A 25,884-nucleotide genomic window follows, 5' to 3' on the forward strand; every position below is an offset into this window, starting at 1 on the left:
CCTTCGCCTCTCCTGAGTCCATTCGGGAGTTGCAGCGATGAGACAAGACTAATTACCAATTGGATACCATGAGAAATGGGGAGAAAAAGGAGAGAATTTTTTCTTTTTTTTGTAATCTGTACATGTAGGTAGGGGTAAAGTGACTATGCACTGATAAACAGTGAGTAGCAGTAGTATAAAAACAAAGGGGTTGCAATGTAAATAGTCCAGGTGGCCATTTGATTAATTGTTCATCAGTCATGGGTTGGGGGTAGAAGTTCTTAAGGGGCCTTTTGGACCTAGACTTGGTGCTCCGGTACCACTTGGTATTTGACCATTTGTAGGGCTTTCCTCTGACAAAGCCTAGTTTATAGGTACTGGATGGTAGGAAGCTTGGCCCCAGTGACGTACTGGACCATATGCACTACCCTCTGTGTGGCACCGTGCGGTAGGATGATGAGCAGTTGCCATACCAGGCGGTGATGCAACCGGCCAGGATGCTCTCGATGGTGCAGCTGTACAACTTTTTGAGGATCTGGGGACCCATGCCAAATCTTTTTCAGTCTCCTGAGGAGGAAAAGGTGTTGTCATGCCCTCTTCACAACTGTCTTGGTGTGCTTGGAACGAAGCGGAGAAGAGGTATTTGGAGTCCGACTCAGGAGCCGTGCACACCATCCACCGCTTCCGAATATATTACATGCTAATATTCAGTCTCTGGATAATAAAGTAGACGAGCTCAGGGCGAGGATCTCCTTCCAGAGAGACATCAAGGACAGTAACATTCTCTGTTTCATGGAATCATGACTTTCTCGGTATATACTGTGGTCCCGTTCATACAGCCAGCTAGATTCTCAGTACATCGCACAGACAGGAATGAAGAACTCTCCGGGAAGAAGAAGGGTGGTGGTGTATGTTTCATGATTAACTACTCATGATGTGATTGTGATAACATACAGAAACTCAAGGCATTTTGTTCACCAGACCTATTACCTCCCAAGATAATTGTTTTCTGTTATAGTCACAGCCATATATATTCCCCCTCAAGGCAATACCACGACAGCCCTCAAGGAACTACACTGGAAACCATATATCCTGAGGCGAACATTTATTGTAGCTGGGGATTCTAACAAAGCAAATTTGAGAAAAACTACGGAAGTTCTATCAACACATTGACTGTAGTCCTCGCTCTGGAAAAACACTCAACCACTGATACCCCCATTTCGAAGGATTTCTACAAGGCCCTCCCCCACCCTCCCTTCAGCAAATCAGATCACGACTCAATTTTGCTCCTCCCTTCCTATAGGCAGAAACTCAAACCGGAAGTAGCCGTGCTAAGGTCTATTCATTGCTGGTCTAAGCACCAGGAATCCATGCTTCCATGCTTCAAGATTGTTTTGATGACACTGACTGGGATATTCCGGGTAGTCTCTGAGAATAACGGGAGTTGCAGCGATGAGACAAGACTAATTATCAATTGGATACCACGAAACTTGGGGAGAAAAAGGGCTAAAAAAAATACTATACTATTATTGACATATACACAGACACGGTGACTGAGTTCATCAGGAAGTATATATGGGATGTTGTTCCCTCTGTGATTACTAAAACCTAACCAAACCAGAAACCGTGGATAGATGGCAACATTTGTGCATAACTAAAAGCGCAAACCATTTAACCATGGCAAGGTGACTGGGAATATGGTTGAATACAAACAGTGTAGTTATTCCCTTCCGTAAGGCAATCATGCAACAGGCAACATGTCAGTACAGACACAAAGTGGAGTCACAACGGCTCAAACACAGCGCCTCTTCAACCTCAGGAGGCTGAAGAAATTTGGGTTGGCCCTTAAGACACTCACAAACTTTTACAGAAGCACAATTGAGAGCATCCTGCCGGGTTGTATCACTGCCTGGTACGGCAACTGCACCGCCCACAACCGCAGGGCTCTCCAGAGGGTGGTGCGGTCTGCCCAACGCATCACCGGTGGCACACTGACTGCCCTCCAGGACACGTACAGCACCCGTTGTCACAGAAAGGCCAAAAAGATTGTCAAGGACATCAACCCCCAGGCCAACACCTGTTCACCCTGCTATCATCCAGAAGGCGAGGTCAGTACAGGTGCATCAAAGCTGGGACTCAGAGACTGAAAAACAGCTTTTATCTCAAGGTCATCACTAGCCAGCTACCACCAAGTTACTCAACCCTGCACCATAGAGGCTGCTGCCCTATAGACATGGAATCATTGGTCACTTTAATAATGGATCAGTAGTCACTTTAATGTTTACCTACTGATTTACTCATTTCATATGCATATACTATATTCTATTCTACTGTATTTTAGTCTATGCCAGTCCAAATATTTATATATTTCTTAATTCCATTTTTTTTAACTTTTAGATTTGTGTGTATTGTTGTGAATTGTTAGATACTGCACTGTTGGAGCTAGGAACACAAACATTTCGCTACACACACAATAACATCTGCTAAATATGTGTATGTGACCCATACATTTTGATTTGATAATAGTTTGTTGGTGATGTGGACACCAAGGAATTTGAAACTCTCGACCCGCTCTACTACAGCCCCGTCGATGTTAAATGGGGTTCTGTTCGGCCTGCCTTTTCCTGTAGTCCAAGATCAGCTCCTTTGTCTTGCTCACATTGAGGGAGAGGTTGTTGTCCTAGCATCATACGGCCAGGTCTTTGACTTCCTCCCTATAGGCTGTCTCATCGCTGATCAGGCCTACCACTGTTGTGTCGTCAGCAAACTTAATGATGTTGTTGGAGTCGTGCTTGGCCAAACAGTCATGGGTGAACAGGGAGTACAGGAGGGGACTAAGCACACCCCTGAGGGGCCCCAGTGTTGAGGATCAGCGTGGCAGATGTGTTGTTGCCTACCCTTAACAATCTGTTGTAGAGGGAGTCCCAGGGTTCTTTGTGGGCACTATGGTGTTGAATACTGAGCTGTAGTCAATGAACAGCATCCTCACATAGGTGTTCCTTTTGTCTAGGTGTGAAAGGTCAGTGTGGAATGCGAATGAGATTGCATCATCTGTGGATCTGTTGGGGCGGTATGCAAATTAGGGTGGGTCTAGGGTTTCCGGGATGATGGTGTTGAGCCTTTCAAAGCACTTCATTTACACAGGTTACCTTCGGGTACTTGGGCACAGGGACTATGGTGGTCTGCTTGAAACATGTAGGTATTACAGACTCGGTCAGGGAGAGGTTGAAAATGTCAGTGAAGACACTTGCCAGTTGGTCAGCGCATGCTCTGAGTACGTCCTGGCCCAGACCATCTGGCCCAGACCTTGTGAATGTTGACCTGTTTAAAGGTCTTGCTTACATTGGCTACGGAGAGCATGATTACACTGTTGTCCAGAACAGCTGGTGCTTTCATGCATGCATCAGTGTTGATTGCCTCAAAGCAAGCATAAAAGGCATTTAGCTCATCTGGTAGGCTCGCGTCACTGGGTAGCTCGTGGCTGGGTTTCCCTTTGTAGTCCATAATAGTTTTCAAGCCCTGCCACACCCGACGAGCGTCAGAGTAGTAGGATTCAATCTTAGTAATGTATTGACACTTTGCCTGTTTGATGGTTAGCTGAGGGCATAGCGGGATTTATTATAAGCGTCCGGATTAGTGCCCCGCTCCTTGAAAGCGGCAGCTCTAGCCTTTAGTTCGATGCGGATGTTGCCTGTAATCCATGGCTTCTGGTTGGGATATGTACGCACGGTCACTGTGGGGACGACGTTGTCAATGCACTTATTGAGGAAGCCGGTGACTGAGGAGGTATACTCCTCAATGCCATTGGATGAATCCCGGAACATATTCCAGTCCGCATCATCTGATTACTTCCGTATTGAGCGAGTCACTGGTACTTCCTGCTTTCGTTTTTGCTTGTAAGCAGGAATCAGGAGGATAGAATTATGGTCACATTTGCCAAATGGAGGGTGAGGGAGAACTTTGTATGAGTCTCTGTGTGGAGTAAAGGTGGTCTAAGAGTGTTTTCCTCTTTTTCTTTTGCACGTGACATAGAAATGAGGTGAAACGGATTTAAGTTTGCCTGCATTAAAGTCTCCGGCCACTAGGAGCACAACTTCTGTATGAGCATTTTCTTGTTTGCTTATGGCCTTATACAGCTCGTTGAGTGTGATCTTAGTGCCATTGTCAGTTTGTGGTGGTTAATAGACTGCTACGAAGAATATAGATGAAACTCTTGGTAGATAGTGTGGTCTACAGTTTATTATGAGGTAATCTACCTGAGGCGAGCAATACCTTGAGACCTCCTTAGTTTTAGACATCACGCACCAGCTGTTATTGACAAAGAGACACACACCCCCACCCCTCGTCTTACTGGGCACCCCCACCCCTCGTCTTACTGGGCACCCCCACCCCTCGTCTTACTGGGCACCCCCACCCCTCGTCTTACTGGGCACCCCCACCGTCTTTCTAGACGTAGCTGTTCTGTCCTGCCGAAACACGGAAAACCCAGCCAACTGTATATTATCCGTGTCGTCGTCGTTCAGCCACGACTTGGTGAAACATAAGATATTACAGTTTTTAATGTCCTGTTTGTTAGGATAGTCTCGAATGGAGATCATCCAGTTTATTTTCCAGTGATTGCACATTGGCCAATAGAACGAATCGTAGAGGCACGTTACCCACTCGCCGACGAATTCTCACAAGGCACTCCGATCTCCGCCCCCCTGTATTTCCGTCTTTTCTTCACGCAAATGACAGGGATTTGGGCCTGGTCTCGGAGAAGCAGTAAATCCTTCGCGTCGGACTCATTAAAGAAAAAAATCTTGTCCAGTTCGAGGTTAGTGATCACTGTTCTGATATCCAGAAGCTATTTTCGGTCATAACAGATGGTAGAGGCAACATTAAGTACAAAATAATGTGAAAAAAACTCACAAAATAACACAGTTGGTTAGGAGCCCATAAAATGGCAGCCGTCTCCCTCCATGAGCCATTGTCTTTTCCAAAAGTAGTCTGGAGTTTTTCACCCCTAGTGGCACAGGAGATATTTTGATAGAAGTGAGGTAGGACGGTTTTAAGTCTCCCTGCGTTAGTCTCCGCCCACCAGAAACGGTGCCTCTCTGTAAGCGGTTTCTTGTTTATGACCACGTGCAGTTTGTTAAGTGCCAGAGGGGTGTGTTGGCATGTAGAGGAATGTAGACAGCCGGGACATTTATGGATGAATACTCTCTTGGTAGATAAAAAGTTCTGCTGCTTATCATGAAGTCTTCTATATGTCTGTGAAGACACTAGCCAGCTTTGCATTGCTTTGAGAATGCGCCCTGGTATTCCGTCTAGCCCGACGGCCTTGTGATTGCTAACCTTTTTGCTTACATTGTGATCTCGCTCTCCATGGCCATCGTTATCTGGAAAAGCAGGGTCTTTCACGAAAGACAGTGTTATATTCCTCGAAGGGAGCATAAAAGGCAAATGGACTGATGGACTGAGGTTGCGTCGCAAATGGCACCCCATTCCCTATATAGTGCACTACTTTTGACCAGAGTATTTTGCAGTACACTACTTGCATGTAGGGAATAGGGTGCCATTTGGGATGGAGGCTGAGCCTCGTCCATTCCAGAACCTCCTGGGGTTGTGTAGACACAAGGTGGTCCAAGGGCCAAGGGGGCATGTTGAGGTTTAGACCGGGATTTACTATGAAAACAGCAGTGGATAAATTCTAACCTTTTGAGTTATTTATCAGCTACAAGACCAACAGGCTGAGGCAGAGGCATAATCAACTCCCAGTCCAATTCTGGGACAGTTAATACTCCTATTAAAGCCTGGCTTTCTGCTTTGTTAGCACGCACAATAGATGCCTTCACAATGTTTTCTAGCAGGTTTTTAAAAATTATTCATGTTTTGACTAGACCTGTTTTCTCAAGCAACCAAACAAGCTGAATAATCTTTTTTTTGTGTCTGTGATTTAATTTAAAACTAAGATTTATCAGTTTGACTGGCAAGTCTGGCAAAAATGATCCTCTGCTGAAAATGTGGAGTTTCAGGGTGACAGACTAAAATAGCTTCCACACAGTGGGCAATAAATCATGTCAGATTATAAAGACGAAGCATCTTTAATGACAGCTATGGGGCTATGTGTAACTGGGGCTATGGGGCTACAGCTAACTGGGGCTATGGGGCTACAGCTAACTGGGGCTATGGGGCTACAGCTAACTGGGGCTATGGGACTACAGCTAACTGGGGCTATGGGGCTACAGCTAACTGGGGCTACAGCTAACTGGGGCTACAGCTAACTGGGGCTACAGCTAACTGGGGCTATGGGGCTACAGCTAACTGGGGCTACAGCTAACTGGGGCTATGGGGCAGGGTTTTACTGTAAGTTGCGCTTATATCTGTCTTATTGCAACATCATAGGAGAAACACAGTCAACACACACTTATGGGCAAATAGCAGTGGGGCAATCAAACCTTAATGGACAAGGAAATAGTTATTTTACATGGTGAAATAGTTATTCTACATGGTGAAATAGTTATTTTACATAGTGCAACTCAGTTGTATCCCTGGATAATCATTCATTACTGAACTGTTATCAGTGTATTGTGTAGAAACTAACAAACTAATTCAAATTGTTGCTAACACAGGTGTTGCTTACGATTACTCACTCTGTCAAACATGACAAACACCGAAGAGGGATTGCTCTTTACATGTACCTGTAGGCATAATTGTCTTGCGCTAATGACTGTACAGCCAGCTGCCAGCTGATCAATGACTGTACAGCCAGCTGCCAGCTGATCGATGACTGTACAGCCAGCTGCCAGCTGATCAATGACTGTACAGCCAGCTGCCAGCTGATCAATGACTGTACAGCCAGCTGCCAGCTGATCAATGACTGTACAGCCAGCTGATCAATGACTGTACAGCCAGCTGATCAATGACTGTACAGCCAGCTGATCAATGACTGTACAGCCAGCTGCCAGCTGATCGATGACTGTACAGTAACCTTCCAGTTTACAGTAAGCATTGCAGTTTGATTCCAGTTTATTGAGAATGTTGATTAGGCAATATGCTAACTTTTTGAATGACTATGTTAATATCAAGGAGCCACTGAAGTTCTTTCTATTGTAATGTGTCACTTTGAGTTCTAAACTTCTTGTTTTTAGTACAAACACATTTCTTCGAGCACAGACACCTCTACCTCCGTCTCCCCGGTAACCATTGTGTCTGAGCCTTGTGGCCTGCTGAGAGGAGATAATTAAAAGGAAGCGCCGAATTCCATATTACATAATATTCCAGAAAGTTTCATAACTTTCATTACAGAGAGCTGAGGAGACGTTTGGCTGGACACTGTGTGTGCGTTTTTGTTTTTACCAGAAGTACACACAAGGATAGTAAAACAAGGAACATTCAGACAAGTGGGGACATTTCACCGGGGCCCAAAGGAGAGAAAAAAAACTATTTTAGGCTTTAAAAAACCCCAAAACATTTAGGCTTTTATTTTAGGTTAGAATTAGATTTAGGAGTTAGGGAAAATAGAATTTTGAATGGGAATCAATTGTTTGGTCCACACAAGGATAGCAAAACAAACGTGTGTGTGTGCGCAGGACACTGCTGGACCTCCATAATACAGTCTAAACATACAAGTGAACAGTCTGTCTTCCTAAACAAATAAAAAAGCTTGGCTTAATTTCCGACTAGCTCAACCTTATTTACACAGCCAGTACAGCCCAATAGAGTTGAAAGCGAGAGGCAGATCTCAGACCTAACATAGTTTTCCTTCCTACTGCTGTCTATTGTGATGAATGAAGATGAAAAGGCTCAGCTTCACAATATAATCATGATCAAAGACAAGACTGCTGTCTGATCTGAACCACATCCTCTCTCATTAGACAGACAACTCAGCTTGAGTGAGTGAGTTCTCTCTCTCTCCCTCTCTCCCTCTCTCCCTCTCTCCCTCTCTCCCTCTCTCCCTCCCTCCCTCCCTCCCTCTCTCCCTCTCTCCCTCTCTCCCTCTCTCCCTCTCTCCCTCCCTCCCTCCCTCCCTCTCTCCCTCTCTCCCTCCCTAGCCAAGGGAGTGGGCTCACTCACAATTTTGCCTAAGAACACAGCCATGAATAAAGAATGGTACGAACACATCCTCCAAGAGCAACTTCTCCCAACCATCCAGGAACAGTTTGGTGACGAACAATGCCTTTTCCAGCATAATGGAGCTCCTTGCCATAAGGCAAAAGTGATAACTAAGTGGCTCGGGGAACAAAACATTGATTTTTTTGGTCCATGGCCAGGAAACTCACCAGATCTTAATCCCATTGAGAACTTGTGGTCAATCCTCAAGAGGCGGGTGGACAAACCCCAAGCATTGATTAAGCAAGAATGGGCTGCCATCAGTCAGGATGTGGCCCAGAAGTTAATTGACAGCACCCCAGGGCGGATTGCAGAGGTCTTGAAAAAGAAGGGTCAACATGGCAAAAATTGACTCTTTGCATCAACTTCATGTAATTGTCAATAAAAGCCCTTGACACTTATGAAATACTTGTAATTATACTTCAGCATTTTGCTACACTCGCATTAACATCGGCTAACCATGTGTATGTGACCAATACAATTGGATTTGATATTCCATAGAAACATCTGACAAAAATATCTAAGGCAGCAGACTTTGTGAAAATTAATATTTGTGTCAGTGAAAACGTTTTGCCACAACCGTACAATACAGTATATGCATATGAGACGAGAATTGCAAAATGTAAACATTATTAAAGTGACAAGTGTTCTGTTATTAAAGTGGCCAATGATTTCAAGTTTGTATCTATAAGGGTAGCAGGTTCTGTTATTAAAGTGGGCATTTGAATGGGGTCTCAGAGGTTCTGTTATTAAAGTGGACATTTGAATGGGGTCTCAGAGGTTCTGTTATTAAAGTGGACATTTGAATGGGGTCTCAGAGGTTCTGTTATTAAAGTGGGCATTTGAATGGGGTCTCAGAGGTTCTGTTATTAAAGTGGACATTTGAATGGGGTCTCAGAGGTTCTGTTATTAAAGTGGACATTTGAATGGTGTCTCAGAGGACGCTGGACAGGAAATGTCTCTGTCATCAGTTATATGAAATGGTGCCAATTTTGTACTGTCTCTATGTATGTTCATATTTATTTTACAGGTATAAGAAAGGTAAATTATTATAATAAGTCGTTTATAATTTGATTGTTACCATTTTAAGAAAACATTTAAATAATTTCAAGCACTATTCCCCTACTTTTGTTGAATGAGGGAAAAATATAATTTTTCATATTTAAAAAAATAAATCATATTTGTCCTCAAAAGTGACTAAATAACCTTTTGGATTAAAGTCAGCAGGCATTTTGAATGGCATCTCTGCGGTCGTCGGGCACAACTTTCTCGGGTCGTCAGTGATATGTAGTGGTGTCAAATGTGTCCTGTCATTAAATATGATCATATCTGTTTTACAGGAATAAGGAAGGAACATTTTTTATATAGTTAGGCATTTTATAATTTGACTGTTACTAAATTTAAAAAAGGCGCAATATCCAGGAATCACTTTTCTATTTGCTGATTGGGAAAATTTAAATAGAATAAAATAATTTCAGTTAATTGTGACAAAACAGAAGAATGCAGTGTAGAGAATCATTGTACTAAACCGCTGTGAAATACAGTATATTGTCAATGGCCTAAATTATTTTAAATTTAATTTTCAACTGTTTGAAACTGGTGAACAAAAAAATAACGTAAAATATATATTTTTTTTTAGTAGTAGCCTAGTGGTTACAGCGTTGGACTAGTAACCGGAAGTTTACAAGTTCAAACCCCCGAAGTTGACAAGGTACAAATCTGTCGTTCTGCCCCCTGAACAAGGCAGTTAACCCACTGTTCCCCTGTAGGCCGTCATTGAAAATAAGAATTTGTTCTTAACTGACTTGATAAAGGTAAAATAAAGGTTAAAATAAAAAAATAATAAATAAACTTATGGGGAAGCATAGAAATAGAGAACATAGAACAGATATACCGGTTCCTAGACTGGCTTTCAATGAGGTTGACAGATCGAAAACACACATTTCTACGTGAATTTGGTCAGGTCGTCCAAAAAGGTCACCTATCGCAGCTTTAAACAATTGTTTCAAATAATTTCCACAACTTTTGTTGAATAGAAACGACATCATATGTTAGATTTCATATGTTCATCATATTTGTGAGTGAATACACCTCAGCAGTTTCTAACTATTTCTACCAGAAAGGTGAAATGGGAATCACCAGAAAAATGTATAACTTTTGGGTATGTCTATTTAGGGGGAAATCTATATTGTAGGTTATATTTACACTTGAACAAACTCAACAGAATGTCATGGTGAAACAGTGAGGAAGAGGGTGTGTGTGTGTGTGTGTGTGTGTGTGTGTGTGAGAGTGAGAGAGAGCAGGTCACAGGGAAAGTCAGGAGAATGAAAGAGAGAGAGAAAGCAAGAATGAGAGAGCGAGAGAATGAGAGAGAGAATAAGAGAGAGCGAGAGGAGAAGAGAAAACGAGAGACAGAGAGACAGAGAGAGACAGCCAGAGGGCCAGAGAGAGAGAGAGAGAGAGAGAGGGAGAGAGAGAGGACGGAGAGAGAGACAGAGAGAGAGAGAGAGACAGAGAGCCAGAGAGAGAGAGCCAGAGAGAGAGAGCGAGAGAGGACGGAGAGAGAGAGAGAGAGAGAGAGAGAGAGAGAGAGAGAGAGAGAGAGAGAGAGAGAGAGAGAGAGAGAGAGGGAGACAGAGAGCCAGAGAGAGAACGGAGAGAGAGACAGAGAGCCAGAGAGAGAGAGCCAGAGAGAGAAGGAGAGAGGACGTAGCAGCATGAGGTTGACCTCTCACAAAGCAGAACGGAGCAGCGGTACGTAGCAGTCAAAAAAGACACATCTTGGCTATGTCCTACATGGTACCCTATCCCCTATGGGCCCTGGTCAACAGTAGTGCACTACATTGGGAATAGGGTGACATTTGGGATGCAAATGTACCTGGAGGGTGTAGCCACTAGCCGACCAACAGGAGAGCGATAATCTCAGTGAAGTACTGAAAATACAAACGCACTATCCTCTAACTCCAAACCATGTCCATTCTTTTTTTTTTTGTGAGACAACATGAACAGATAATAATACAAGTGTTTCCCAATGGGAACTTCTGTTGACATTACCTCAATTACCTCGACTAACCGGTGGGGGCCCCCCCCCCCAGCCAGCCCACATTGACTCTAACAGGGAATCCTTTGTTTATAACCCGACTACCTGAACGTAAAGTAGCACTCCAGTCTCCTGTTCACCTGATTGACCTTTAAACCCATACACAGGTTGAAAATAAAACACAACTCAAAACATGGTCCAGGTACAGTTGAGGTCGGAAGTTTAGCCAAATACATTTAAACTCAGCTTTTCACCATTTCTGACAGCAAAGCACCCCCACAACACGATGTTGCCACCCCCTGTGCTTCACAGTTGGGATGGTGTTCTTCGGCTTGCAAGCCTCCCCCTTTTTTCCCTCCAAACATAACGATTGTCATTATGGCCAAACAGTTCTATTTTTGTTTCATCAGACCAGAGGACATTTCTCCAAAAAGTACGATCTTTGTCCCCATGTGCAGTTGCAAACCGTAGTCTGCTTTATTATGGTTTTGGAGCAGTGGCTTCTTCCTTGCTGAGCGGCCTTTCAGGTTATGTCGATACAGGACTTGTTTTACTGTGGATATAGATAGTTTTGTACCTGTTTCCTCCAGCATCTTCACAAGGTCCTTTGCTGTTGTTCTGGGATTGATTTGCACTTTTCCCACCAAAGTACTTTCAGAACGCGTCTCCTTCCTGAGCAGTATGACAGCTGCTCAGGAAGGAGTTTATACTTGCGTACTATTGGTTGTACAGATGAACGTGGTACCTTCAGGCGTTTGGAAATTGCTCCCAAGGATGAATTAGACTTGTGGAGGTCTACAAAGTTTTTGGCTAATTTCTTTTGATTTTCCCATGATGTCAAGCAAAGAGGCCCTGAGTTTGAAGGTAGGCCTTGAAATTTATCCACAGGTACACCTCCAATTGACTCAAATGATGTCACTTAACCTATCAGAAGCTTCTAACGCCATGACATAATTTTCTGTAATTTTCCAAGCTGTTTAAAGGCACAGTCAACTAAGTGTATGTAAACTTCTGACCCACTGGAATTGTGATACAGTGAATTATAAGTGAAATAATCAGTCTGTAAACAATTGCTGGAAAAATGACTTGTGTCATGCACAAAGTAGATGTCCTAACCGACTTGACAAAACTATAGTTTGTTGACATGAAATTTGTGGAGTGGTTGAAAAACAAGTTTTTAAATGACTCCAACCTAAGTGTATGTAAACTTCCGACTTCAACTGTATGTCATGACATCACCAGTGGGACTTTCGTCTTTAGTTCTCTATTGTTCCTCAACGGGGGAGGGAGGGGGGGGGGGGGGCTGACATCACCGGGTCCCATCAGACCGACTCTTTGAATGCCCTTCCCCAACTGTCAAGCCTGCAGTTGCTTTTATTTGGCCCCCCAAGTATTCTGAGCAAAAAAAAATAAAATAATAATAATAATAATAATAATAAACTTTTCATTGTTGGACAGTAGAAGAATGTAAAAACACCAGAAAATCAGCTCCACGTGATTTTTAATTTATGAAATCTGTTCCCAAGTAGACTTCCACGCATTATATAGAGGCGTGATCGTAAAAACAAGGTTTGAAATGATTATATTTTAGTCTAACATTATATCCGTTTGTGTTTTCGTGTGGTCAATTTCCCGTCTACAAATGATTTGTAATTATGTTCTGTGATAATCCCTGCCCTAGTCCTAGAGTAAGGTAGCCAAATGGTTGGATTTTCTCAGAGAGGCCTAGATCACAAGATTTTTGCACTAATTTGTCTTTGCGTGAATTCGTTTTTTTGTTTTGTTATGATGAATTAACATTCCTCCCTTATCATTTTTGTTTTATTAAAACTAGCTGTCATCACATATAGTGTGCAAGGGTGCCTAGGCGTTCTGACAGTTTGACCATCAAACATGTTTCTACATAATAAACATTGTGGGGTTTCTATAAAACACACACACACACACACACACACAAAAACTCCCTTTCCCATAAAGATTAATGTTTGTTTTTTTCCCCAGATTGTTTAATATCTTTGCACCCCCGCCTCCCGGCTTCTATGAAATAGTTTTTTAATGCCGACATACTGTATATTAACCCTGAGTTTTCACATCTGAGAAGAGGGCCATGTTCAGCATGAACAAAACATTTTTTTTTTTTGAAAAGTAGTGAAAAACAAGGAGACACTATCTGAAATAGTCTGATAAGAAAACAATATTTTTTTCTGGTTTACAACCATAAGCCAGTTAGTTGTATGGCTCATACCCCAACACTGTTTATGAAGAGGTGATGGTAGTAAATGATGTGTCCGTGTTCGTTTCATTTTAATTCATCTCTAAGACACTCGGCAGTGGAAGGGTCCCAATGCTGCCAGCACACAAACAGTAATCAGACCCTCTTCATCCACTACACTTCATCATCCAGACATGACACACACACACAGCACATTCCTGTTGTAAGCACCTGGAGTTTGAGCTGGACCACCTGGTCTGGGTGTGTGTGTGTGTGTGTGTGTGTGTCTATGTACCATAGGGTTTAGGATTTGCAATAACGGCCAATCCACAGAACTAATCTGTATCTAAAGGGACCTACCGCAGTCCTACCCTGTTCCCTGTGAGAACCCTGAAATAAACTCAGGCTCACAGTGGATTTGGAGTTCCTGAGTTCCAGAGTTCCAGAGTTCCTGAGTTCCTGTGTTCCTGAGTTCCGAGGTTCCAGTGTTCCTTAGTTCCTGTGTTCCTGAGTTCCTAGGTTCCTAGGTTCCTGAGCTCCAGTGTTCCTGAGTTCCAGTGTTCCTTAGTTCCTGTGTTCCTGAGTTCCTAGGTTCCTAGGTTCCTGAGTTCCAGTGTTCCTGAGTTCCAGTGTTCCTGTGTTCCAGTGTTCCAGTGTTCCTGAGTTCATGTGTTCCAGTGTTCCTTAGTTCCTGTGTTCCTAGGTTCCTGAGTTCCTAGGTTCCTGAGTTCCTAGGTTCCTGAGTTCCAGTGTTCCTGAGTTCCAGTGTTCCTGAGTTCCAGTGTTCCTGAGTTCCAGTGTTCCTGAGTTCATGTGTTCCAGTGTTCCAGTGTTCCTGAGTTCCTGTGTTCCTGAGTTCCTGAGTTCCGAGGTTCCAGTGTTCCTTAGTTCCTGTGTTCCTGAGTTCCTAGGTTCCTAGGTTCCTGAGTTCCAGTGTTCCTGAGTTCCTAGGTTCCTAGGTTCCTGAGTTCCAGTGTTCCTGAGTTCCAGTGTTCCTTAGTTCCTGTGTTCCTGAGTTCCTAGGTTCCTAGGTTCCTGAATTCCAGTGTTCCTGAGTTCCAGTGTTCCTGTGTTCCAGTGTTCCAGTGTTCCTGAGTTCATGTGTTCCAGTGTTCCTTAGTTCCAGTGTTCCTGAGTTCCAGTGTTCCTGAGTTCATGTGTTCCAGTGTTCCTTAGTTCCTGTGTTCCTAGGTTCCTGAGTTCCTAGGTTCCTGAGTTCCTAGGTTCCTGAGTTCCTGTGTTCCAGTGTTCCAGTGTTCCTGAGTTCATGTGTTCCATTGTTCCTTAGTTCCTTGTGTTCCTAGGTTCCTGAGTTCCTAGGTTCCTGAGTTCCTAGGTTCCTGAGTTCCAGTGTTCCGGAGTCCCAGTGTTCCCGAGTCCCAGTGTTCCCGAGTCCCAGTGTTCCCGAGTCCCAGTGTTCCCGAGTCCCAGTGTTCCCGAGTCCCAGTGTTCCCGAGTTCCCGAGATCCTGTGTTCCCGAGTTCCTGTGTTCCTGTGTTCCTGTGTTCCTGTGTTCCAGTGTTGGACAGAGTCTGACAGCCCTTCTCCATACCAACTCCTCTTTGTATCATATATCAGACACATCAGAGAGGGTCAGTTTACATTGTTACAACACGTACACAATGACAAGTAGTACTGTAAGCTGCCAAATGCTGGCTCTAGAGAACAGCTCTGATGATAAATTATATTTCAATGGAAATATATCCGTAGTTGTTGTTAATATAGCTTCAGACATTCAACTTAGTTATGAAGGGAATTACATTCAAACATTGTTCCACTTTTCTCAAGGGGCCTCGATGTTATGCCATGAAAAACGTATCACATCACCAGCCTGCAAATGTTGACACGTAGCATGATGGACCCAATGTACTGGTTCTCTCCATAGCCTAGACCCAGTAAAAAGCACCAAACTGGGATGCATCAATGTTTTTACAATTCCCCATTGTCCAAGTGTTTTTTATTCCTTAGCCCACTGCAACTATAGTTTCTTGTTTTTTTATTTGCTGAAATAAATCAGAAATCTAAGGTTGTTGGCTACCACACCCAATTTGCGTCAAGGTACGGATAACTTGTGCAGTCTTTGAGCGGTAAATTTTGCCCTGGACTGTCACAGTTGACTAATTGTAGCCTGTCTGTTGCTCTGCACAATTTGTGCTCTTTCATCAATGACACGTTTCTCGACCACTGGCCTGCTGCTGTTGGCTGGATGTCGTTCAGGTGGTGGACCAGTCTTGTTTCTGGACCACTGGCCTGCTGCTGTTGGCTGGATGTCGTTCAGGTGGTGGACCAGTCTTGTTTCTGGACCACTGGACTGCTGCTGTTGGCTGGATGTCGTTCAGGTGGTGGACCAGTCTTGTTTCTCGACCACTGGGCTGCTGCTGTTGGCTGGATGTCGTTCAGGTGGTGGACCAGTCTTGTTTCTGGACCACTGGCCTGCTGCTGTTGGCTGGATGTCGTTCAGGTGGTGGACCAGTCTTGTTTCTCGACCACTGGCCTGCTGCTGTTGGCTGGATGTCGTTCAGGTGGTGGACCAGTCTTGTTTCTCGACCACTGGCCTGCTGCTGTTGGCTGGATGTCGTTCAGGTGGTGGACCAGTCTTGATACACACACATGGGAAACTGTGTGATCGTTAAAACCCACAGCAGCGTTGCAGTTCTTGACACACAAACCGGTAGCCAGGGGCCCACTCCAACACTCAGACATCATTTACAGATAGCCAGGGGCCCACTCCAACACTCAGACATCATTTACAGATAGCCAGGGGCCCACTCCAACACTCAGACATCATTTACAGATAGCCAGGGGCCCACTCCAATATAATTTACAGATAGCCAGATAGGCGTACTTAAGGCATGACACCTACTACCATGCCCCTGTTCAAAGGCACTTCAATATTTTGCCTTTCCCCATTCACCCTCTGAATGACACACAGACACAATCCATGTCTCAATTGTCCCAAGGCAAAAAAATATATATATATATTTAACCCCGTCTCCTCCCCCTTCATCTACACTGATTGAAGTGGATTTAACAAGTGCCATCAATAAGGGATCCGTCTATGTCATGGAAAAGAGGCATTCCTAATGTTTTGTACACTCAGTGTATTTGTTAATATTGCAGACTCAATGAGTCATGGAGACATTTCTTTGTTCTCTCTTTCTATGAAATCAGTCTTACTACAGTCCGCTGCAGGTTTGGCAATACTTTGTTTCAGTATGACTAACTGCATTTATGCAAGTTACCCTGGCAATACAAAAGGAGAACCCTCAATTCTTTTATTTCCTTTTTCAGTGACTAACAACATAGGAAACTCGAATGAATTCAGACAGTTTTGTGGGGAGGCAAGTAGCCTAGTGGCTAACCAGGTTGCCCAGCCCGGCGGAGATACAATCTTCGGCAAAGTCATTCGCAAGGAGATTCCTGCAAAAATATTATTTGAAGATGAATTCAGTTGGGCCAGTAACCGAAAGGTTGCAAGTTCGAATCCCCCCGAGCTGACAAGGTAAAATAATCTGTCGTTCTGCCTCCTGAACAAGGCAGTTAAACCCACTGTTCGTAGGCCGTCATTGTAAATGAAGAAATTGTTCTTAACTGACTTGACTAGTCAAATAAAGGTCAAATAAAATGCAAAAAGTGTCTGGCTCAGAAAAACAACAGTTCAGTTTTTATATCTATAATGGGCTTAAAAAGTGTAAAAAAAAAAAAGACATTCCACCTGTTACGCATTCCATGTTTGATACATTATCATCAGATGGAAGGGATCGGAATGTTCAACAAGTTAAAGAGCCAATAGCCTAGCGAGCCTAGTCCATAATATTTGGATATTCATGTTATTATTACGCACCATTTTATTTATTTTTTTATAAATGGGGTAGTAAAATCATAGATCACCTCTTTGTGACAGCCTACGACACAAATGGCACCCTATTCCCTATGTAGTACACTACTTTTGACTAGGGCTCTGGTGAAACGAAGTGCACTATGTAGGGAATAGGGTTCCATTTGTGCCCATAGGGCTCTGGTCAAACGAAGTGCACTACATTATGTAGGGAATAGGGTTCCATTTGAATAGGGTTCCATTTGAATAGGGTTCCATTTGGGACATGACCCTAGTCAAAAGTAGTGGGTTATATATATATATATATATATATATATATATATATATAACCTTTATTTAACTAGGCAAGTCAGTTTAAGAACAATGTCATATTTTACAATGATGGTCTATTATGCAAGGTTTAGGATGCTATTTGGGACAGAGACACACTGATGTCAGAGCAGATGTTGGGACATTAGTCATTAACCCCATTTAGTGGTCACAGATAGCGACCGCACACACACACACACACACACACACACACACACACACACACACACACACACACACACACGTTGTAGATCATAGATACCCACAAACATAGTTTGACAAACACAAGAGCACTCACATACACAGACCAGAAAAAGAGAGAAGACATTCCAGGAATAGTTGTTGCCAGGTACTGAAGCAATATTCTGAACAATCCTCCCACTGGGCACAGACATCAATTCAGCGTCTATTCCAAGTTGGTTCCACGTCATTTCATTGACGTGGAAACAACATTGATTCAGCCAGTGTTCCCTGTGGGCAGGTGTAACACTAGCCAACATCAATCTAGATTACATCAGTAGTATTTCACTAATGTAGTTATGACCTATTTTTTAAGTAGGTATTTTTAAGTAGGTATTTTTAAGTAGGTATTAGAACCTCTTAAAGATCCACCCTTTTTCCCCCATTTTTTTTGCCTAAAATAACAAATCCAACTTCTGTAGCTCAGGCCCTGAAGCAAGGATATTAATATTCTTGATACCATTTGAAAGGAAATATTTTGAAGTTTGTGGAAATGTGAAAAGGAATGTCGGAGAATATAACACAATAGATCTGGTAAAAGATAATACAAATATAGATTTTTTAAATGTTTTTTGTATATCATCTTTAAAACGCAAGAGAAAGACCATAATGTATTATTCCAGCCCAGGTGCAATTTAGATTTCGGCCATTAGATGGCAGCAGTGTATGTGCAACGTTTTAGACTGATCCAATGAATCATTGAATTTCTGTTCAATTATTAAAAGACTGCCCAAATGTGCCTATTTGGTTTATTATTAACTAAAAGTTCAAAACTGTGCACTCTCCTGAAACAATAACATGTTATTCTTTCACTGTAATAGCTACTGTAAACTGGACAGTGCAGTTAGATTAACAAGAAATTAAGCTTTCTGCCAATATCAGATATGTCTATGTCCTGGAAAATGTTCTTGTTACTTACAACCTCATGATAATCGCATTAGCCTACATTAGCTCAACCGACCCGTGGAAGGGGCACCGATCTATAAAGAGGTGTTATAAGGAATGTGAAATGATTTGTACTTTTACATTTAATACTTATGCAGAGGTGGAAAAAGTACTCAATTGTCATACTTGAGTAAAAGTAAAAGATACCTTAATATAAAATGGCTCAAGTAAAAGTAACCCAGTAAAATACTACTTGAGTAAAAGTCTAAAAGTATCAGATTTAAATGTACTTTTAAAGTACAGAGGTGGAAAAAGTACTCAAATGTCATACTTCAGTAAAAGTAAATGCTATACATCAAATTCCTGATATAAATCACACCAGACGGCACCATTTCATTTTTCATCAACAACACTGACAGCCAGGGGAACACTCCACCACTCAGACATCATTTACAGATAGCCAGGGGTACACTCCACCACTCAGACATCATTTACAGATAGCCAGGGGAACACTACCAACACTCAGACATCATTTACAGATAGCCAGGGGTACACTCCACCACTCAGACATCAGTTACAGATAGCCAGGGGAACACTACCAACACTCAGACATCATTTACAGATAGCCAGGGGAACACTCAGACATCATTTACAGACAGCCAGGGGAACACTCCACCACTCAGACATCATTTACAGATAGCCAGGGGTACACTCCAACACTCAGACATCATTTACAGATAGCCAGGGGAACACTCCAACACTCAGACATCATTAACAGACAGCCAGGGGAACACTCCACCACTCAGACATCATTAACAGATAGCCAGGGGAACACTCCACCACTCAGACATCATTTACAGATAGCCAGGGGTACACTCCACCACTCAGACATCATTTACAGATAGCCAGGGGTACACTCCACCACTCAGACATCATTAACAGATAGCCAGGGGAACACTCCACCACTCAGACATCATTTACAGATAGCCAGGGGTACACTCCACCACTCAGACATCATTTACAGATAGCCAGGGGAACACTCCACCACTCAGACATCATTTACAGATAGCCAGGGGTACACTCAGACATCATTTACAGATAGCCAGGGGTACACTCCAACACTCAGACATCATTTACAGATAGCCAGGGGTACACTACCAACACTCAGATATCATTTACAGATAGCCAGGGGAACACTACCAACACTCAGACATCATTTACAGATAGCCAGGGGAACACTACCAACACTCAGACATCATTTACAGATAGCCAGGGGTACACTACCAACACTCAGATATCATTTACAGATAGCCAGGGGAACACTACCAACACTCAGACATCATTTACAGATAGCCAGGGGTACACTACCAACACTCAGACATCATTTACAGATAGCCAGGGGTACACTACCAACACTCAGATATCATTTACAGATAGCCAGGGGAACACTACCAACACTCAGACATCATTTACAGATAGCCAGGGGTACACTACCAACACTCAGACATCATTTACAGATAGCCAGGGGAACACTCCAAACACTCAGACATCATTTACAGATAGCCAGGGGAACACTCCAACACTCAGACATCATTTACAGATAGCCAGGGGTACACTCCAACACTCAGACATCATTTACAGATAGCCAGGGGAACACTCCAACACTCAGACATCATTTACAGATAGCCAGGGGAACACTACCAACACTCAGACATCATTTACAGATAGCCAGGGGAACACTACCAACACCCAGACATCATTTACAGATAGCCAGGGGAACACTCCAACACTCAGACATCATTTACAGATAGCCAGGGGAACACTACCAACACCCAGACATCATTTACAGATAGCCAGGGGAACACTCCAACACTCAGACATCATTTACAGATAGCCAGGGGAACACTCAGACATCATTTACAGATATCCAGGGGAACACTCCACATCTCAGACATAATTTACAGATAGCCAGGGGAACACTCCAACACTCAGACATCATTTACAGATAGCCAGGGGTACACTCCACCACTCAGACATCATTTACAGATAGCCAGGGGTACACTCCACCACTCAGACATCATTTACAGATAGCCAGGGGTACACTCAGACATAATTTACAGATAGCCAGGGGTACACTCCACCACTCAGATATCATTTACAGATAGCCAGGGGTACACTCAGACATCATTTACAGATAGCCAGGGGTACACTCCAACACTCAGACATCATTTACAGATAGCCAGGGAAACACTACAACACTCAGACATCATTTACAGATAGCCAGGGGAACACTCCACCACTCAGACATCATTTACAGATAGCCAGGGGTACACTCAGACATCATTTACAGATAGCCAGGGGTACACTACCAACACTCAGACATCATTTACAGATAGCCAGGGGAACACTACCAACACTCAGACATCATTTACAGATAGCCAGGGGAACACTCCAACACTCAGACATCATTTACAGATAGCCAGGGGAACACTCCAACATCATTTACACACAGCCAGTGGAACACTCCAACACTCAGACATAATTTACAAAGGGAAGCATTTCTGTTTAGTGAGTCCTTCAGATCAGAGGCAGTAGGGATGACCAGGGACATTCTCTTAATAAGTGTGTGAATTGGACAATTTTCCTGTCCTGCTAGGAATTGAAATTTTAACTAGTACTTTTGGGTGTCAGGGAAAATTTATGGATACATTTTCTTTAGTAATGTAGTGAAGTAAAAGTAGTCAGAAAAAAATAAATAGTAAAGTACAGATACCCCAAAAACTACTTAAGTAGTACTTTAAATGACTTTGAATTAAGTACTTTACACCACTGTACTTATGTATATTTAAAACCAAATACTTTTACTCAAGTAAAAGGCAGGGCGGCAGGGTAGCCTAGTGGTTAGAGCGTTGGACTAGTAACCGGAAGATTGGAAGTTCAAATCCCCAATTTGACAAGGTACAAATCTGTCGTTCTGCCCCTGAACAGTTAACCCACTGTTCCTAGGCCGTCATTGTAAATAAGAATGTGTTCCTAACTGACTGCCTAGTTAAATAAAGGTCAAATACATTTAAAAAGTATGACAATTGGGTACTTTTTCCACCACTGTGGCTTGAGGCCAAAATGTATGTAAAAATTTTAAAAAATAATAATAATTTTAAATAAAATGAAAAAAAAAACGTTGGACTCAAGCCATCATCAGGGTAAATGGTCGACACACAAACTTGGCTTCTACTTCAAGGATGTCACATGTCACATGATTAAGCAAGAATATACATCAAATACCATTAGAATCATACCGGGTGGTTTGATCCCTGATTGGCTGAAAGCCGTGTTATATCAGACCGTATACCACGGGTATGATTAAAAATGACTATTTACTGTTCTAATTACTTTGGTAACCAGTTCATAATAGCGATAAAGCACCTCTGGGATCGGTAGTTTATGACCAATATACCACAGCTATGGGCTATATCCAAGCACTCCGCGCTGCATCGTGCTTAACCCTCCCGTCGTCCTCGTATTGTGTCTAGACCCCGCGTCCTCCGGGTCACCCTGTCCCGTCTTGGCTAAAGGCCCGATGGGCGCAAGTGTGACAGTATGCGTGTGAACAGCCAGTATTTCTTACACCTGCAGCACACCGTGTGTGTCTTGGAGTCCTTCTTGGGTGGGCAGAGCTGACACCTCTTCCTCTTACTTGCCCCGGTGGCCAGGGCAGTGCGTGGGGCAGCGGCCGGGGCAGCGGCGGGCTCCTCAGGTTGTTGATCAGGAGCCGCCGTAGCACCCTGTAGAACGTTGACGCCACTTCGGTGCTTCGGTGCGGGGGAGATGCTGCCTTCTTTGGATCAGCGGCTTGACGAGCGCCTTTCCCAGCTGCTCCAGGAACACCCTGCGCTTGTTCCGCTTGCGAGGCATCCAGTCAGGCTTGATCTCTCGCCATGTGACAAAGGCGTTGTAGGAGGACACGTCGAGGATGTTGTGGAAGACGACCAGGGGCCAGCGGGGAGTCATCCGTCTGCAGCTGTATGTGCCGACCACCTTGTCCAGGTTGTCCACGCCGCCCTTGTTGTAGTGTAGGACGAGGGCCGGCTTCCTGTTGCGGCGATCGCTGACTCGGGCCTCTGTGTGCAGCGTGCTCAGAAGCAGCACGTTCTGGTTTTTCTTTGCCAGGTAGGACACTAGGAGTAGCGGTGGGCGTGAAGGCAAACCTGGAGGACAGGATCTGTCTGCCCTTTGACTCGAGCAGCGCCGGCGGGAGCTCGGCCTTGTTCTTTCTCACGGTGCTCACGACGGTGAGGTCCCTCTCGAGGAGCCGCTGTCCCAGTTCGTAGGAGGTGAAGAAATTGTCACACGTGACGTTGCGACCGCTCAGTCCCATTGACCGATCGAGGACGACGCGCATCCCCTGGTTCTTCTTGGGGCCTCCGCTGGCCGCCTTGCTCGTGTACACTTGCATCTTCCAAGCGTAGCTGGACTTTGCGTCGCAGACCACCCACGACTTGATGCCGTATTTCGCCGGCTTTGATGGGGATGTACTGACGGAAAGGACAACGGTCTTTGGCAAGGGGAGAAGAGATTGGCGTCATTACCGGCTCGTTGGGGCCAATGAGTGCTACGTTGTACACAGCTCTCTCTACACGCATGCACACACACTCACACACAAATACACGCACAGTATCTTTGAACGGGACCAGTTGCTTATCACCTCGGACCCCGGGTTGTAGAGGGCCGGCAGCCGCGTAGGTCCCAGACCTCTCGTATGGCTGCGAGTTTGTCCGTGGCGAGTCTGACGGGTCTCGACTGGCGGTCGTCGAATCGCAGCAGCCTCGAGTACCTGTGAAAGACCTTGAGAGGCATGGTGGCTCGGAACACGGTCCTGCCGCTCTCGGCGTCCCACAGGTTGGCCTCGCCCCGGGACCTGTAGACGCCCGCTAGGATCAGCAGCCCTACGTAGGCATTCAGGTCGCCAGCCGTCGCCGTATTTTCTGGCCCCGTGCAGGTTCGTCATTTCCACAAAACCTGTGACAAACAGGTGGAAGGCAGACTCAATGTCGCGGGCCTGGGTCGCGTGGTGGATCACCTGGGCCCTGCGGCGGCCGTAGGCCACTGGGGACCATTTGATTTTGCCGTTTTTCGACAGCAGCGTCTCCCTTTGGGGTCGAGCTGAGGCCGTCTAGTCCTCGCGTTCGTCCTCGTGGGCTTCCTCCGAAGAGCACGAAGTCGCCTGGTCGGGGTTGCGTTCCTCCGCGTCTTCCCCTTCCGAAACCTCTTCCTCCTCGGAATAGTCTTCTTGGTCGACGCAGGAGAAGATCTGTTCTAGGAATTGTGCTGCGGTGAAACGATGACTTTAACGATGACTTTGTGTGCCGCTGACATTATTAGTATCCTCTCTACGGCCAGCTTACGCGGGAGACGACAAGGCCCCTGTCGCGTGTGTAGCCGTGTGTGCAGTTCACCCATGCACCACTGGGCAGTCCTCTTGCACACACACACACACACACAGCGGGGCATGTCTGGACGTGTGTAGCCCTGGATGGGTCACTCTGACCCCGAGCACAGCGGGGGAGTCCCCAATTCACACTCTACACACAATAACACACGCCTTGCTAGTGCTGGCTGGGCGGCTGGCTGGCTGAGCGGATGGGTCACTGTGACCCCCAGGACCATGGCGCAGCGGGGGTACCCTCGAAACTCAGGGCCTGGGTCACGCTGACCCCCAGGACCACGACACAGCGGGTGAACCCTCGAAACGCAGGGCCTGGGTCACGCTGACCCCCAGGACCACGACACAGCGGGTGAACCCTCGAAACGCAGGGCCTGGGTCACTCTGACCCCCAGGACCACGGGGCGGCGGGGGAACCCTCGAAACTCAGGGCCTGGGTCACGCTGACCCCCAGGACCACGACTCAACGGGTGAACCCTCGAAACGCAGGGCCTGGGTCACGCTGACCCCCAGGACCACGACTCAACGGGTGAACCCTCGAAACTCAGTGGAGCCCTGACCCAAAGGACCACGGTGCAGCACAGCGGGGGGAGCCACCGCACACGATACACACAATAACGCACACGCCTTGCTAGTGTTGGCTGGCTGGCTGAGCGGATGGGTCACGCTGACCCCCAGGACCACAGCGCAGCGAGAGAACCCTCGAAACTCAGGGCCTGGGTCACTCTGACCCCCAGGACCACGGGAGGGTTATGAACAACCATTAGCCATAGTACCTCGGCAATATCCCACAAATCCCAGAGGTGCCTTATTGCTTAATTATATAATTTCTATGGTAAAAAAAAAACTAACAAAAAAAACACGACACTAGGGAAGTTAATTGTAAATACTTCCTGGCTCAACCTCGGTACCTTAGTGTGACAGCATGGACCGAAAATTGCTATTAAAAGATTTCAGAAAGTTGCTCATTAAAAAGATTTTAGAAAGTTGCCATTACAATTCAAATCAGAGGTGCGAACTTGGAAAATCTCTTATGAGACATTTTTGGATATGTTTGCTTAGGTACATTTCTCTCTTCAAATCAACAACAACAACAACAACAACAACAACAAAGTAATTTACATCCTAAACATACTACAGCATAAATATCCCTAATACATGAATGAATAATAAAAACATACCTTTATATTGCTGAACACTGATCTTGGTTTCTTCATATCCTTGACATAAATCTCCATTTTCTATGAAGAGTAAAGGTATCCAGAGAAGAGAGAGAGAGAGTCCAGTCGCGTTGAACTCAGCTGTTGAGAGTGGGGGAAATGAGTGAGTCTCTCCGTGTTGGAGTCAGAGGGGGTAATATCTCTCTCTCTCTCTCTCTCTCTTTGTCCCACAGTTCTACTCTGGTGAGTCTCAAATGAGCTTTTATGGCTCACAGTGATGTAACGAGGCCGGGTTCAGCCCACAACTCCACGCGCGCATTGTTTTGAACGCAATGATGAAAGACCGTATTCGGCACACATGACCTGTTTTTACGCACGCCGCGCAATGATTGTTTTTACTCAACGGTAAGAAACAAATTATGTAATTGTTTAAACAAACATCTATTAAACAGGGTATATAGTTCTACACAAGTGTAGTCAATGTTTAAATTGCATTACTGTATCTAAATTTAATTTTCAATAAAAAAGTTCAGTTTAAAACGTTTTAAAAATTGACCATCCAACAAATGTTTCTTTAGCAGTTCAGCATTTCAAAAAGTTTTTTTTATAGACATAATTTAAACATAACTTTATGGATATGATGCAAAGGTGAAAAGTCTGGGTCTAGGCTGAGAGACATACATT

At 44.6% G+C, this 25,884-nt stretch overlaps 1 protein-coding gene across 3 annotated transcripts in view; it reads right to left on the reverse strand.

Moving 5' to 3' along the window:
* LOC110524598 (solute carrier organic anion transporter family member 2A1) overlaps positions 1 to 25,461 on the reverse strand; it is an 81,074-nt gene extending 55,613 nt beyond the window's left edge. For 2 of the 3 annotated variants that reach the window (XM_036982410.1, XM_036982495.1), the window contains exon 1: positions 25,222 to 25,461. In XM_036982410.1, coding sequence (XP_036838305.1) covers positions 25,222 to 25,278 — 57 coding nt within the window. In that variant the 5' untranslated portion in view covers positions 25,279 to 25,461. The remainder of the gene's footprint in view (positions 1 to 25,221) is intronic. The other variant, XM_036982329.1, reaches the window with a different exon arrangement.
* Positions 25,462 to 25,884: the final 423 nt, after the last annotated feature.

The sequence above is a fragment of the Oncorhynchus mykiss genome, chromosome 1 (genome assembly GCF_013265735.2).
Source record: "Oncorhynchus mykiss isolate Arlee chromosome 1, USDA_OmykA_1.1, whole genome shotgun sequence".
In the NCBI taxonomy this organism is placed as follows: Eukaryota; Metazoa; Chordata; class Actinopteri; order Salmoniformes; family Salmonidae; genus Oncorhynchus; species Oncorhynchus mykiss.